General features: G+C 47.9%; 1 protein-coding gene across 3 annotated transcripts in view; it reads left to right on the forward strand.

Annotated features, from left to right (window-relative positions):
* Window positions 1-422: 422 nt before the first annotated feature.
* The window catches only part of LOC147120450 (sodium-driven chloride bicarbonate exchanger-like), a 424,151-nt gene continuing 408,776 nt past the window's right edge, over window positions 423-15,797 (forward strand). For all 3 annotated transcript variants that reach the window (XM_085986414.1, XM_085986415.1, XM_085986416.1), the window contains exon 1: window positions 423-540. In XM_085986414.1, coding sequence (XP_085842540.1) covers window positions 493-540 — 48 coding nt within the window. In that variant the 5' untranslated portion in view covers window positions 423-492. The remainder of the gene's footprint in view (window positions 541-15,797) is intronic.

A 15,797-nucleotide genomic window follows, 5' to 3' on the forward strand; every position in this document is an offset into this window, starting at 1 on the left:
AATCGAGGTTCTCTCCCGAGTTATCTGTCTTGTCTTTGATGATCTATAAATAGCAATTCAATGAGATTGTCTACGTGCAACCAGAGCTTTTTCATGCCATTATGCACAATCTGTCCGAACTGCAGTGGCGAGTGTGTCAGCCACACTAAAGCACCAGCTACAAACTGCAGCCGGATTAAAACACAGATCGCGCAGAGAAGGACATGACGCCGTCCCGGTCCAGTCTGGGAATGGAGGAGCCGCGGTGCGCGCGGGCCGCGCGGGACAGAACGGGCCAAGGTTCCAACTACAAGACCCACAATCCTGTGCGCGCCCCCCCCCCGCCGCTGCGATATGATTGGTAGAAAAATCACCCCCGCATTGCCTGTTGACTGAGCACGTGCCTGGAGGCGCCGTGTGATTGGCCGCTCGGGTCGGTGTTACCTGATACGAATATCAAGCAGCGAGACAGCGCAGAGGAGCTCGCGGCACAGGTATCCGCACAAAGTAGACATGGACACCAAGGAGCAAGGCGCCCAGATGGAGCCATTATTACCGACGGTAATTCTTCACTGCATCTTTCGTATAGGAAAAACAAATTGCATTTTCCTTCCCTTCATATATCTAGGGGTGAAAGCCGATGGTTATATCCCCGGAGTAAACAGCTGCCGGGCGACTGGTTGGTTTGTGAACGGTGACAGATGAAAATGCTTTAATTAATTTTGCGTTTTATCTATTTTGAAACGATATTGTGCTTTCAACAACAAAACGCATTGATTTTAAATTATTCCACCTGACCTGGCAGAATCCTGTAATGGCTCGGGAGAAAATGAGCGTCTTATTCGGTGATCTCTAGAAACATCTTTATGAAAGGCTATGCGAATGCAAATAGATATTAAAGAGTGAGACAGTCGCACTAGTCATGTATGCGGGATATACCCCATTGAAGTGTGAATAGTCACTAGCCTTTTTCCATCAAAAGATGTTGGAAAATCTGCGGAGGCGAGGGTAGGACTGTCATTAGACTGACGTGCTCAGTGCTCTGTATTGTGAGAACGCAAAGACATGTAACACTGAAAAGCTAAGAAATGGACTTGACGCAGTGACAGACTGTGGAAGCAGTTGTCGGCGCTAAAAGAACCTGCTGGGTTCATATTTGTTGGCAATTAACAAGCAGAACGAAATATCCTTCTGAACACAAAGACACGTGAACGTTGAATGCGGAAGATGAATGTTTACTACAGATGTAGTATACTAAGGATTTGTATTACGCCACTTCGAAAGGTTTTTTTGAACTGAAAAGCAAATTCTTGAAGTTACAGTTATTCATCACGATTCTTTTCCCATAAAATAACTTAATTTCTTGATTCCCATTTAATTTTTAAACCTACAATCATTAAAAACGTAATCATTTAGATGCCCAGTCTATTCAATGGCAAATGTATTTTTGATGTGAGCATTACTATTGAGATCAAGTGCTACAAACCAAGTTTATTATGTTTTGGTCAACACATGTAAAACTGACCACCATAAAAGTTTGTAATAAATATTTGATCTTAACAGTTGTGTCTTTAAAATAAAAATCAAATGTATATTTAACTTTTTTGAACTATTCTGACCCACTTGAGTATCTGTTAAATTTAATTTATTGTAAATTTAGAAATGTACACGGGGTTTGAATTAACCATAGCAATCTTTAAATAGGTGAATCTAGAACACTAGCCAAAATGGGTTTGCTCATGACTATGTGATGTGGCAGCTACTTTAATCTTTGGTCTCACAAAGCTCTTAAATTTTTTTTACAGGATGACATTAAAGGGCTTTCTTTGTCAAGACATTAATGATCTATAGGGAGTTGGGTAACTTTGTCAGACATACCTGTGCCTTGTGTATTGATGTTCAGCTTCCCTCTCGAGCCAAATATTTGTTCTGGATTAATTTTAAATATGATATATATCAAACAATAGAATCATATAATTTTACAGCACAGGAGGCCATTTTGCCTGTACCCACCCTCTGAAGAGTTATCTATTCAGTTCCATCCCCCTGCCATTTGCCCGTATTCTTTTACAATTTTCTTTGCAAACCCCTCAAAATTTTGAATACCATCATCAGATTTCATCTTAACTTTCTTTGTGCTAATGAAAAGATGCCCAGACCCTTTAGTCATTCCTTACAACAAAAGCCTATTATCCCCTGTGTCATCTCTTTTGTAACCTCTCCATGTCCTTGACATCCTTCCCAAAGTAGGACATCTAAAACTGGACACAATGGGCCTGAATTTGCAGTTGGAGGCTTCCCACGGGCGAATGCCACCGAACCGCAATAAAAGTACGAACCTAACTGATGGTCCCGAAGGTTCGTAGACTCGCGCTCATGGGCCTCTATGCATACGCGTGCGTAAAGGCCCACGTATCCCAGGGGTGCGCATAGTTTGGGCCAGGCCAACCAATGATAAAGGGGGATCCCCATTATGCTTATGGCGATTCCATTTACGTACGGAATCCCCATAAGCATGAATAGGAATCCCCTAAAAAACACAATTACACACCAGTTAAATAAAAATAAATCATTACATGTTCAAAGTTAATTAAAATACAATTAAACATTTAAAACAAAAATTTCATTTTTTGAAAAATAAATTTAAATGTTTTAAGAGGGCTAAAATAACCTATAACTAATTTAAAAGTTTTTTTATGTTTAAATAATTATAAGATTTTTTAAATAGTTCTTTAAACTCTTACACTGGTAAAAGAAGGCCCTACGCCTGCTTTTACCAAGTGTAAGAGTTTCACGAGCATTCGCTGGGCAGTAGTTGGGCAAATAGCGCAACTCTCCACCAGTGAATGTTCATTTCCCGGGGATGTGGTGGATCTGTCAAGCTGAAACTTGACAGATCGCAAGTTCTGGGTTTTCGCGCATGCGTAGCGCATGCAGAAACTCAAAACTTGCGGGGCACTCACAGCCATGTACGCACCACGTATGTGGTCATAGGCCCCGGAAAATCCGGGCCAATATTCTAATTGTGGCTGAATCTACTATTTGTATAGATTTAGCATTACTTGTTTGCTTTTGTACTTAATACCGTTACTTATACAACCTAGCATTCTATGTGCTTTTTTTCACAGCGTTATCAACTTGTCCTCTCAAGATTTGTATATCTGAATTCCTAAGTCTCTCTGCTCTTCTATTCCTTTTGAGGAACTTGTGTGATTAGCAATGCACTGATGGTGACATGTCATGAAACTTTCATTAGTTTGGTAGTGGAATTTGCTTGCTTTGACATTGACTGATGTGTAAATAGGCACTTGAATTATGCATTTAATTATATGATTAGAGAATGCATCTTAAAATTAAACATTAAGGATTTTCTGTTCACAGATGGGAACAAGAGGGATCTCCTTGAAATATATTTTGAAAATAGTTTTGAACAATGATACTTATTAACCTGTATGGCTACAACAGCTAATTACATTTATATAGCATCTTTTACACATAGTTAATCTCCCAAGATGCTTCTTGTGGTAAACCACTGTTTGTATTCCACTGTGTACATGCCTGGACATGCCTCGGCTGACTCCTCCCACAAGTCCTAGTATAAAGGTGACTGCTCCCCAGCCCTTTGTATTTCTGGACCGGTCGACCACTCGAGGCAGACCTTCATTCTTTTGTTAATAAAAGCCTTTAGTTACTCTCTTAACTCTCAGTCTTTTATGAGTAATTGATAGCGCATCACTTCTCATAGTCAGAATTGACACGGAGCAGTAGTTGGAGAGATTAGCTAAGGCATAGATGAGGAAGTTGGTTTTGTGGAGGCTTTTGAAGCTGAATAGAGGTAGCAAGGTGGAGGGGTTTACCAATAGAACTCCGAGTATAGGGCCCAGGCGGCTGAAGGTGGAATGGATGGCGGGGGAGGGTAAGCAATGAAGGTCAGACTCAGAAGAGTGGAGGATATGCAGGGATGGAGGATACTGCAGAGGTAGGGTGGGATAAAGCTATGGAGGGATTTGTGAATGAGGTTAAGACATTGAATTCAATATGTTGGGGAACTGAGAGTTAATAGAATTTGGCAGGAAGAGAAATGATGACGATGTCTTAGGGCAGGATATAGGTTGTGGGCAGTGCAGTTTAGACAAGTTGTAGGGTGGAGCAAGGAGATCAGCAAAGAGAAGATTTGAGACGTTGAACCTCAAGGCAACAAAGATGTGCTTGAAAGTTTCAACAGCAGTGAGAGTGAGGTAAGGATGGCAGTGTTGCAGAGGTGGAAATAAGTGCTCTTAATGAAGGTTAGGAAATGGGCTTTGAAGCTCAGTTTAGGGTCAAACCGCTCACTAAGGTGGCGATCTGTTTGCTTCAACAATCAGCCAGAAGTGGGGCAGGAGTCAGAGACTAGAAAGCAGTTTTTGGCAGAAGCCTACAACATGGCTTAATTCTTGCTAATAAATTGGATTATGCTAAGATGTTTTTACTGTAACCTAATTTTAGCAGAAAATTATACATGCTCTATAAAACACAAAGCTGAATAATAAGTTCCTCAACATTTTGGTTGTCTTAATGGAAGTGTTCTTGGCACACTGGAAATAGTGTGAATATGTCTGCTTTGGATATTTTGAACATGGTTCTACTTGTACAGTACTAGTTGAGAGTCCTAATCAAATTGCACAGGTATGGAATGGGTCTTGATGTCCAATGGTGAGGTAGTGATGTAGACCAGACAGACTACTATCCCAGCAATATTGTTATTCTTAACATTTCAGGTACAGAGGAAAGGAATTTCATTAATACATGAAAAAATGGTGATTGGTGACTGGTGAATTTGTAAGGAACACTGTAAAGAGTGACATCTTGGTGCTTTATTATCAGGAGTGAGAAAATATTATTGTTTATGGTAAGAACTTACAGTTATGACACCTGACTTTTTGAAGAACCTTTTTTATTTATATTTATATAAATATATTTATCTCTTGATAGCTTAGTGAATAAGTATACTACAGTACATGGGCCTAGAAATTCAGTATAGCCACGTTTGGGGCGCTACAGCCGGGCGGCCGCTAAAGATTGCGCCCGGCGCAACTTCGCGCCACCTTCGCCGATATTCAGTCGCATCGCCCCAAGAGGTTGCTGCTGCGCTAAAGCAGGCGATGCACGACTATCATTAGGCGCTAAGCCGGCGATCCGGGGCGCTAACACCGAGGACGGGTGCAGCGCAGGTGCGGCGAGTTGCTCAACGAAGGCAGACACGCTGGCGCCGGTCAGCTCTTAAAGGGGAAGGGTCGACTTGTTTGGCTGCCATGCCCTGCACACTGTAGCCCTGAAGCAAGGCCTGACCATTGCTGGTTCATCAGTTCTACGCCCTCAACCATGGGGAAGCCCGCTATTCTTCCAAATCCGATTGCACGCTCTTGCTGCTTGTCCAGGGTCATGGGGAAGGAGATGTACTGACGTCTCCTTCTGAAAAGGGCATTGTTCACCTGGCGGATGCAGCAATGTACCACGAACTGGGAGATGTTGGCAATGTCCCCAGTAGCGGATTGGAAGGAGCCAGTGGCATTGAAGTTGAGAGCCACCGTCACCTTCACTGCCACTGACAGAGACATCCTGCTCCTCAGCTGTGGCTGGAGATCTCTGCGAAGCAGGTGGCAGATCTCAGTGACCACCTCCCTTCTGAATTGCATCCTCCGAACACACTGCTCCTCAGACATGTTCAGATATGAGAACTGCTGGCGGTATACCCTGGGTGGGTAAGGCCTCCTGTGCCGACGCCTGTTGGCCAATCTCCATCTGGCCATGACTGGCACTCTCTCACAGCGTCTCTGATCCCTTTGAATGCAATGCAGAAAGCCAACGTTTCCACCCATTGCAGCCCCCATTATATGTGGCGACTCAAGGCTATGGCACTGAAAGTGAAATCCAAGTGCAAAGCTCTGGCCTGAAGCCACAAGTACCTGTGCAAGTGCTGAGTCAAAGCAGAAAGCTCTCTGCCTTTGTCTCTCTCCAAATATCCGTCTCTCACACAGAGGGATTGGCATAAAATGGCTGCCACTTATACTGCAGGAGGAGTCCCCTTTAAATAGCGCCCCCCGCGCCCCGCAGCGACTGGGAACCGTTCCCCTCTACCAGTCGCTGGGGGCGCCAGGCGCAAAGAAGGGCAGCGCCACTGAATTTCCGGTTCGGGGCGCACAAAGGGCGTTGCACCATGAAATGACGTCAGGATCTGCGCGCGCAGCTGAGCGCGCGCAAAGGCTTTGCACCACCGCTAAATCTTTACTGAAGTTGGGGAGAGGCGCAGATCGCGCTGCGCCCGGCCGCTAGCCGCCTAGCGCCCCACATCTCCTCCTCCTAAGGCGCTAGCGGCTGGCGCAAACAACTGAATTTCTAGGCCATGGTGTGTTACTGAGTTCTGCAGTTCAAGAAGGTCCTAGGCTAGATTATCAGACTGTAATGTGCCATCAGACTTTAACCAGGACAACTGTTGGGGTACTATTATTAACCTCTGCATTGCTGGGAAAGATAGGGGGATAAAACTAGCCATGGTTCTTGCTCCTGATCATTATCCATTTATGCTTGTTGAAAAGTGTGCATATACAGATGTTATGTGAGGGCAAGAACAGGCTTGTCTATGATCCCCTGAGCAGCACATAGACTGCACACACTCGATGCCTTGGCATACACCAAGAATAACCACTTGGTAATGGAGGATTACAGTGCTTATTAAACTGTACCTCCAGGAGTCAGTACCGTTAGGATTTGATGGGAAAATAGGGGAAGGGTTGAAAAAACTATTTCCTGGAAAAAAAATTGTGCGAAGTCTTATAACTGAGTGAGTAATCATAAATTGAGTACTCTAAAATAAAAGAGAATTATGGAGTTTTAAGTGCCTGTTATGTATAAAAATATCATATATGTTCTTCAAGACTGCTGTGTTATAATATCTTTTTGTTTTATTTGTTTACTATTCATGTTTTTTTGGTTGGTAAAATAATTGGATGAATCTAAATTTAGTTTGAATTGAGAAAGTCTAAGGCCTTGATTTTCATTGGGCCGTGAGGCGGGCTTCGAGGCAGGAGGGGGTTAAAATTGCAAAACCTGGGGGTCGGGACCACCCGCCTGGTTCCCGCCTCCACGCCATTTTAACCTAGGTGTGTCTGATGGACCCGAATCAGTCCCGCCCGTCTTTAGGGCCCTTAAACAGCAATAATTAGCTTTCATAATCCCATTTTAACAGGCCCTTGCCTGTTTAACCCTTTTCCCACGTAAAACACGCCTGGTGGGGATGACGCCTGTGAAACCTGGCGTGAACACTATTGGCTTGTTGACTGTCAGCTGCAGGTCCAACATTAAAGAGGATATTTGATCAGTCATCATTTGCAGGTGGCAGGACTTTGTTGTCTCAGGTCTGGGGCAACTTTTACCAGGCCTAGCCACACCTGTGGAAGGTTGTAGCCTCACACACTTCTCCAGTGTGACTTCCTGCGAGACCCCTCTTGCCACCCTCACTCAGCACTTCCTCAACTGAGGCATCTACCAGAAGCATGGGCGGCCTTTTTTTCCTTCCCTTCTTGGCATTAGAGGACCTCCAGCACCAGGCGCGGCAGCAGCAGAACCAGGCACAACAGCAGCACCAGCAACAGCAGCAGCAGCAGGAGCAGGAGCGACAGGTTGCTGCTCACCCACCTGAGGCAGCACAGGCCAGAAGGGGCCAGCGCATGGAAGCCCGTCGGCACAGGAGATGCCCCCCAAACAGGGTCTACAGACACAGGGTTAGCTACCTCAACATGACTGAGCAGCAGTGCCAAAGGCGGCTCCGACTTTTGCGACAGGTGGTGACTGACATCTGCGCAATGATACAGTAAGACCTGTAGCCCAGAGGACCAGGTGGATACTCCTTACCAGTGGCCATCAAAGTCACCACCGCACTCAACTTTTTTGCCTCAGGCTCATTCCAGGGATCAGCAGCAGACATCAGCGGCATCTCCCAGTCAGCCGCACACACTTGCATCACGCAGGTAACCGATGCCCACTTTGCCCTCGCGTACAATCATATCCATTTCACCAGGGCTCGCGCAAATGTGATGGCGCGAGCGGCTGGATTAGCTCATCTGGCAGACTTTCCAAGGGTGCAGGGCGTCATTGACTGCACACATGTGGCCCTTAGGGCACCCCATCGCAATCCAGGTATTTTTGTCAACCGCAAGGGCTTCCACTCCCCTAATGTGACCACAAGAAGGAGATTTTGCATGTTTGTGCCAAGTACCCTGGCAGTTGCCATGACTCCTTCATACTGCGCCAGTCTAGTGTGCCTCCGCTATTCAGTCCGCCAGACCAAATTCACGGATGGCTACTTGGAGACAAGGGCTATCCCCTGAGGACTTGGCTAATGACGCCATTGAGGAGGCCAGCCAATGAAGCTGAGGAGCACTACAACTCCAGCCACATTTCCACCAGATCCATAATTGAGCAAACCATCGGCTTGCTGAAGATGCGCTTCAGATGCCTGGATAGATCAGGTGGAGCCCTACAGTACTCAGCAGCCAGGGTCTCCAAAATCGTCGTGGTTTGCTGTGCACTCCACAACATGGCACAGCGTCGTGGCTTGCAGATTCCTGAGGACCAAGTGGCTCCTCTCATACCCTCCTCAGATGATGATGAGGAGGAGGAAGAGGAGGAGGGCGAGAACGAGCATCCTGCAGAGGCCCATCAACCAGCAGCAGCATTACGCGAGAACATTGCTGCCTGGGATGCAAGGAATGCATTCATCCTGGCCAGATTTGCTTAGCCTAGTTAATCAAACTCTTTTGCCTCGCAGCTTCTTACCTGAGCATTGACAATGGCCAAACCCTGCGGATTCCGAGATATTTGACCAGCATCCTGACAACTGCAAGTAATCCTAAGCCCTCAATGTGAAAGCCCCATTCGCGAAATGACACATGCCAGAACTGCAGCAGTTGCCATCAGAATTTTTATGAAACACACACAACTGATGGCATTTTTCCAAAATACACTGCATTTCACCCAAGTGACTACCCTTGTGACTATTTGTGCTTTATTCTCCTCTTACGTGTGCTCCTATGTAGTGGTCCACCTGTGGCTTCAGCAGATGTGGAGGCCCCTTGCTCACTTTCCTGCTGCTCCTGTCTTGACACCTTTGGCGGGCGTCCTCTCGCCAGCAGTCTGCTGCTCCTGCGGCTGTGCAGGAGTTGAGATGTCTATCTCCGTTGGGTGTGGACTCCGGCGGGGCTCTGACTGAGGGCTCTGCAGTGGCATGGAAGTGTGAGCGCTTGGAGAGGAGCCCCCACTTCCTTGAGGTCTGCCACCAACCTCCCTCTCATGGGTCAGGTCCCCCTCAGTGTCTGCAAGTGGCTTGAGAGCACCTTGCTGCACATCAGGGGGGCCATGGGGACCCGTATCTGCAATGGCAGTCCTACTCAGAGGGACTTCCATGAAGGTCTGGTTTCTCTGTTCAATAGATGCCCATGGCTCCTCAAGAGATGTCATTCTATTCTGAACACTCACCATGTTTTCCATACCCTGGTGACTAACCTCCTCCATGGCCGTAGCCCTCCTCTCCTCTACCATAGCCAGCTTTACCACGGAGGCAGCAATCATTTCCATGTAGGCAGCCATCCTTTCCGTGTTGATGCGTTCATGTGCCACTGACTCCACAAAGGCTCTGCTCATGTTCGCTATGGACTCCTCCATTCGCTCCACACTCACAGCGACCCTGGAGACAAAACTTGCCAGAGACTCCTGCATCTGTGCATGGAGTTCCATCACCTCTGATCTTACGGATGGACCCAGAGGCAGAGGGTCGACATGCAGCTGAGCCGAGCTGGCAGAGTCCTGTGCCCACCGACAAAGACTCACCACTGCTTTGCCTGTCTCCACAATCTGCTGATGCTCACTTGTGAGCTGTGATACACCAGGTGACAACTCTACTCTATGTCCCGAAGGTCCCACCGAGGTGTGAGTGTCTGTGCTGGTGCTGGGTGCGCTTATTTCTGCTGACGCTGCGCCCTCGGAGGTTGCAGATTCCTCTGAGGAGTCTGGCTGCTCAGGCTCTTCCTCCTGCAGAGTGGGGACGGGGGCTCTCGATGGTCCTGTGGGGGAGTCAAGGAAAAAGTTAGAGATGTGATGCCAAGGTTACATGCACATTGCATTTTGCAGATGATCATAAGTCCATATGATGTAGTTTTAGAATCATTATCAGCGACTCATGCAATGCCAATGAGAGAGAGGGAATCCTATTCTGTCACCAGCTTGCGGGGATACTCCTGTCTGTCCTTCCCCAACTTCCGCTTCGCGGTCAGCTCCCCCAATCTCCAGGACACCTTCCTCCCAGGGGGTGAGCTGGACTAATGAGGGCGACCCTCCTGTCCTGGCTCGCTCTCTCCTGTTGTGAGCTCTCTTTTCCTGCAATGAGGGAGACAAGTGGAGGTTGAGTGACAATGAAGGAGTGAGTGCAGAGATTGCATAGCATAGATACTTAGAAGGAGACAATGATGGAGTGAGGTTGCAAGACCAAGGGCCCTCCCTGTGTGTAGTCAGTTGTGTTCAAAGCATCAGAGTGAGAGGGAGTGTGAGGGCTGCATGGTGGAATAGTTCTGTGAATGTGAGCATAGAGAGAGAGGGAATGGCTAAGGGTGCATGGATGTGAGTGTCTAGTGGGATGTGGAGGAAGAGATTGCTAAAGCTGAGTGCTGGTGAGGAAAGGCAATGGGGAACAGATTGAGGGTGATGGAAACATCATACAGTACTTACTTTTCCACTGCGAAGAAGGTAATGGAATCTTTTCTTGCACTGCAACCACGTTCTTCGTGTAAGCCCCAAGGAGTTGACTTGACCTGCCACCTCTAGCCACACAGCCTTGGTCTGGCTGGGAGGCCTCTTCCTCCCTGAAAAAGGGAAGAGGACCTCCCTGTGGGCCCTAGCACCATCCAGTAATGCCTGTAGTGAAGCCTCATCAAATTTGGGTGCAGATCCGGCCCTCCCGCTGGCCGTTTCTCCTGCAGGCTCCTGTGCCATCTTAATGTGGAAGGTTGGAAGCCTGCAGAGGAAGCAAGGCTTGCTGTGGACCTTAAAAGCAGCAACAATGATGACGTCATATTATGCGACTTTCTGACTGGAAATACTCAATTGCCAAGGCTTCCCACACGCTGGAAATCAATTGGCCAATTGTGTTATATTTGCATCAATCTCACAGACCCATTTACAATCGTGTCGGAATCACTAAATTCGGGGAACCCGCCAATTCCCCGCACCTGAGATAAAATCGACCCCTAAAGTTAGTTTGAATTGAGAATGTTTTTCTGAGATAAATGCTATATGCCCATTCAATTTAGCATATCAATGTGGCAACTCAAACTGTGTCATAATTTTCACTCTTTGTATGTTTGTAAAATATCTATGTTGAGTTTGTTCTGTATCTTAATGTTTTTGTAATTCATCAGTAGCAGTTGTTGGTTTTACTAACAAGATAAAAAAATTCAGTTTTCCATTTTCTGTATTATTTTCTTCATCTGAACAGGGACATTAGACCTAGAAGAATGGCATTTTTAATGGCACGGTCCTTACGCTATTCTCTATGGCCAATTCTAGCTCTATTTCTAGCCTCTCATCTATCCAGAATTAATTAGTTTTCAGTTAAATTTCCTTCTCAGTTCCCTACTATTCTGGTTGTGGCTATTTTATAGTGCTTTAAGCTGATTTTATGGCTTAGTACACCCTTTAAAAATGGAAAAGTTTGTAGTTATTCATTTCTTTAATTCAGTAATGTAATCCTGTGTGAACATAAGGATCTATTGATAAATCTATGATAGCTTAACATTTTTAGCACTATAAAAGCTAAGTCTAGGTTCATTAGATCATAAGATAGGTAGATTTGTATGAACATGTTCTTTTGGCCCATTAGAGATCCCATAACAATCTTAGGTTTGAAGGAAATATGTTTAAGATTGTATGTAAACCTAAATGTTTACAAAATTTGGTATCTATTTTGTGGGAAATCCGATAAGAGTTCATAGCTCTGCAGCATTTTATGATTGAGTATATAAATTAATGTAGTTAATGAATGGCAAGGAGGTATATTTAAAATTATATGACATTGGTCAAATGCAAACATTCAACCAGATAGGTAGCTCCTGCAAAAAATTGAATTTTTATTTCAAAAATAACAAATTTTGATAAAAGTGAAGTGATCTTAAAGCAGTAATCTAATCTTGGAGTCAGATAACAGATACAGTTTCAGCTCTGCTGTAGTGAGTTGTGACATCTGAGCTCCATAGATTACAGCTTTTTAATGACTCTGAGCTATCCACTATTATCTATTTGATCATCAAGTGTAAAGTCATAGGGCCTGATTTCGTGGCTTGTGTGGGAAATTGTTGGATTCCCCCGAATGTGGGGTTCTGACACACAAAAAATGTGTCAGCCAGCTCCACGCAATTTTCCCTCAAGTGGCCAATTAATTTCCAGTGTGTTGGCAGCCTTGCTAATTGTCCATTTCTAGTCAGAAAGCCCCACAGTATGATGTCATCATTCGTGGTGCTTTCAAGGTCCATAGCAAGCACTGCATCCTCTGAAGGCTTCCAAACGAACCATACAGGATGGCAGAGGAGCCTGCAGCAGCTGTGGCCAGTGCCAGACCCCGAGCTGCCTCCAAATTCGACGAAGCTTCACTGCAGGCATTATTGGATGGGGTTAGGGCCCACAGGGAGGTCCTCTTCCCTAGGTCAGGCAGGAAGAGGCCTCCCACTGAGACCAAGGCTTCATGGATGCAGGTGTCAGCAGATGTCAACTTGAATGTGCATGTCACCTTGGCATCACATCTCTAACTCCTTCCTTTACTCCCCCACAGTACCATCCAGAGCCCCCGTCCTCACTGTGGAGGAGGAAGAGGCTGTGCAGCCAGACTCCTCAGAGGAAGCTCCAACCTCTGAGGGCACAGTGTCAGCAGAAGTAAGTGCACCCAGCACCAGCGCAGACACTCACACCTCGGGGGACCTTCGGGACATAGAGTAGTGTTGTCACCTGGTGTTTCACAGCTCACAAGTGAGCCTCAGCAGATTCTGGAGACAGGGACAGCAGTGGAGAGTCCTCGTTGGAGGGCACAGGACTCTGCCAGCTCAGCTCAGCTGTGCTGCATGCCGACCCTCTGCCTCTGGGTCCATCCGCAAGAGAAGAGGCGATGGATCTCCATGCACAGATGCAGGAGTCTCTGGCAGGTTTTGTCTCCAGGGTCGCTGCGAGTGTGGAGCGAATGGAGGAGACCTTAGCGACCATGGGCAGAGCCTTTGTGGAGTCATTGGCGCATTAACGCATCACCATGGAAAAGTTGGCAACCTCCATGGAGGAGATAACTCGCCAGGGTTCGGAAAACATAGTGGGGGAGAAATTGGGTGAGTAGCGCCACCTGTTAGCGCCTAAAGAGGCAGTCAGTGGCTGTAGCGCCACTGGCTGCGTCTCCCGCGATATTCAGTAGGGGCGCTAATGGTGGCGTTAGGCTTTTGCGCTGCGCCGCCACCGATGACGTCATCGGTGTGCGCAGTGCCCCATTCGTGCCCCGTTCGCGATATTTGGTAGCGAACGCTGCAGTTGCGCCGCTCGCTACCCGCGCCCGGTTCACGGGGCCTTACTGTGCCGGCAGCGGCGCAAGTTAAGGTGGAGGTGCGGGGCGGCCGCTTTTCCGGCGGCCGCCTGCCAGCACCTCCGTCCCCGGCCTCCTAACCCCCCCCCCCGCAGCATTGCCAGCTGTTTCCCGAGAGCCCGGCACTGCTCCTTGGTGCCGGGCTCATTTGCCGGCACTCGCGATTGGGGATCGCGCTGTTGCAGGCACCTCCCCCGTAACAGTGGGAGGAAGGCCTGGAGTACCGCAGCGTGCCGTGCCGCAGCGTGTGGCGCTGCGGCACGTTGCGCTGCGATAATCAGTTTCAGCGCCCTAAGAGGGACGCGGAGCGCCTTGAGCCTCGCCCCGTGTCCCTCGAGCGGCACTGAAACTGAATTTCTGCCGATCGGAATTACTCCGATCGCTGTGCTAAATCCTGCGCTCAGGCGACTTTTGCACCACTTTGGCGCCCCAACCCAATTTCTAGGCCGGTGAGTGCTCATAAGAGAATGACATCTCTTGAGGAGCGTTGGCCATCTATTGAACAGAGAAACCAGATCTTCATGGAAATCCTTCTGAGTAGGACTGCCAGTGCAGGAACGGGTCCCCATGGCCCCCTAAAGCGCAGCAAGGTGCTCTCAAGCCACTTCCAAACGCTGGCCCCTTCTGGCCTGTGCAGCTTCAGGTGAGTGAGCAGCAGCCTGGTGCTCCTGGTTCTCATCCTGCTGTTGCTGGTTCTGCTGCTGCCGCCTCTGCTGCTGGAGATCCTCTAATGGCAAGAAGGGAAGGAAAAAAAGGCGTCCCATGCTTCTCGTAGATGCCTCCGCTGAGGAAGCGCTGAGTGAGGGTGGCGAGAGGGGCTTCCCAGGAGATCACATTGGAGAAGTTTGTGAGGCTCCAACCTTCCACAGCTGTGCCTAAGCCTTGAAGAAGTAGCCCCAAGCCTTCAGCAACAAGGTCCTTCAACATACAAGTGCTGTCCCTTTAAATCGCAGCTTTTCCGAATGACCTGCAGCTGACAGCAAGCAAGCCGGCAAGCTTCACACCAGGTTTCATCAGCGGGGTTCCCCGCAGGCGTGTTTGATGTGGGGAAAGCCCCAAAATCGCAACGGCCCCTGAAAATCGACTTAAACAAGGTAATAATTGCTCATTAGTGTTCCGACGGCCAGTCCCGCCAGTGGCGGGCGGGACTGGAGCGGGTCGCGGAGAAACGGCGGTCCGAAAGTGGAACGGGACGGGGAATCAGGCGGGGGGGGTCGCGACCCGTTTTTTCGTCGATTTTCGGCCCCCGGCCGCCTGAAAAGCCGCCGATGGCTGGCAGAAAATCGGGGCCATATTGTTTATATGCTTGACAGGGCAGATGCAGGGAGGATGTTTCCCCTGGCTGAGGAGTCTACAACCAGGCATCACAGTCTCAGAATAAGGGGTCGGCTATTTAGGACTGAGATGAGGAGAAATTTCTTCACTTAGAGGGTGGTGAATCTTTGGAATTCTCTACCGCAGAGGGCTGCGGAGGCTCAGTCGTTGAGTATATTCAAGACAGAGATCGATAGATTTTTGAATATTAAGGGAATCAAGGGATATGGGGATGGTGCAGGAAAGTGGAGATGAGGTAGAAGATCAGCGGAGAATGGCGGAGCAGGCTCGAAGGGCCAAATGGCCTACTCCTGCTCCCATTTCTTATGTTCTTATATTGTAAACCTTTCATGCATGCATCATATTTTCCTTATTACCTAAAACTTATATTGGCGGCACTTTATCCCCCTTAGAGAGGGCGGAGAGGAGATTTACTAGAATGGTATCAGGGATGAAAAACTTGAAGGGTTTTGATAGAGTAAATAAGGAGAAACTGCTTCCAGTTGCAGAAGGGTCGGTAACTAAAGAACACAGATTTAAGGTAATTGGTAAAAGAACCAGAGGCAACACAAGGATAAAAGGCCTAGAAATTCAGTGGCCTGCGCCACCCGTTAGCACCCTAAGAGGGCACTTAGTGGGTTTTGCGCCACTGGCCACGCCTCCCACTAAATTTAGTGGGACGCTAATGGCGGCGCAAGCCGTTAGCGCTGCGCCGCTACCGATGATGTCATCGGTGTGCGCAGCGCCCCGCTACCACCCCGATCGTGAAATTTAGTAGCGCCCTCTGCTTTAACGCTGGTCGCAATTTGCGACCAGTTCAGGGGGGCCTACCTGCGGCGGTAGAGGCGCTGAGGTGCGGGGC

Source organism: Somniosus microcephalus, chromosome 4 (assembly GCF_052327205.1).
Source record: "Somniosus microcephalus isolate GS21.2 chromosome 4, FLI_Smic_1.0, whole genome shotgun sequence".
NCBI classification, from domain to species: Eukaryota; Metazoa; Chordata; class Chondrichthyes; order Squaliformes; family Somniosidae; genus Somniosus; species Somniosus microcephalus.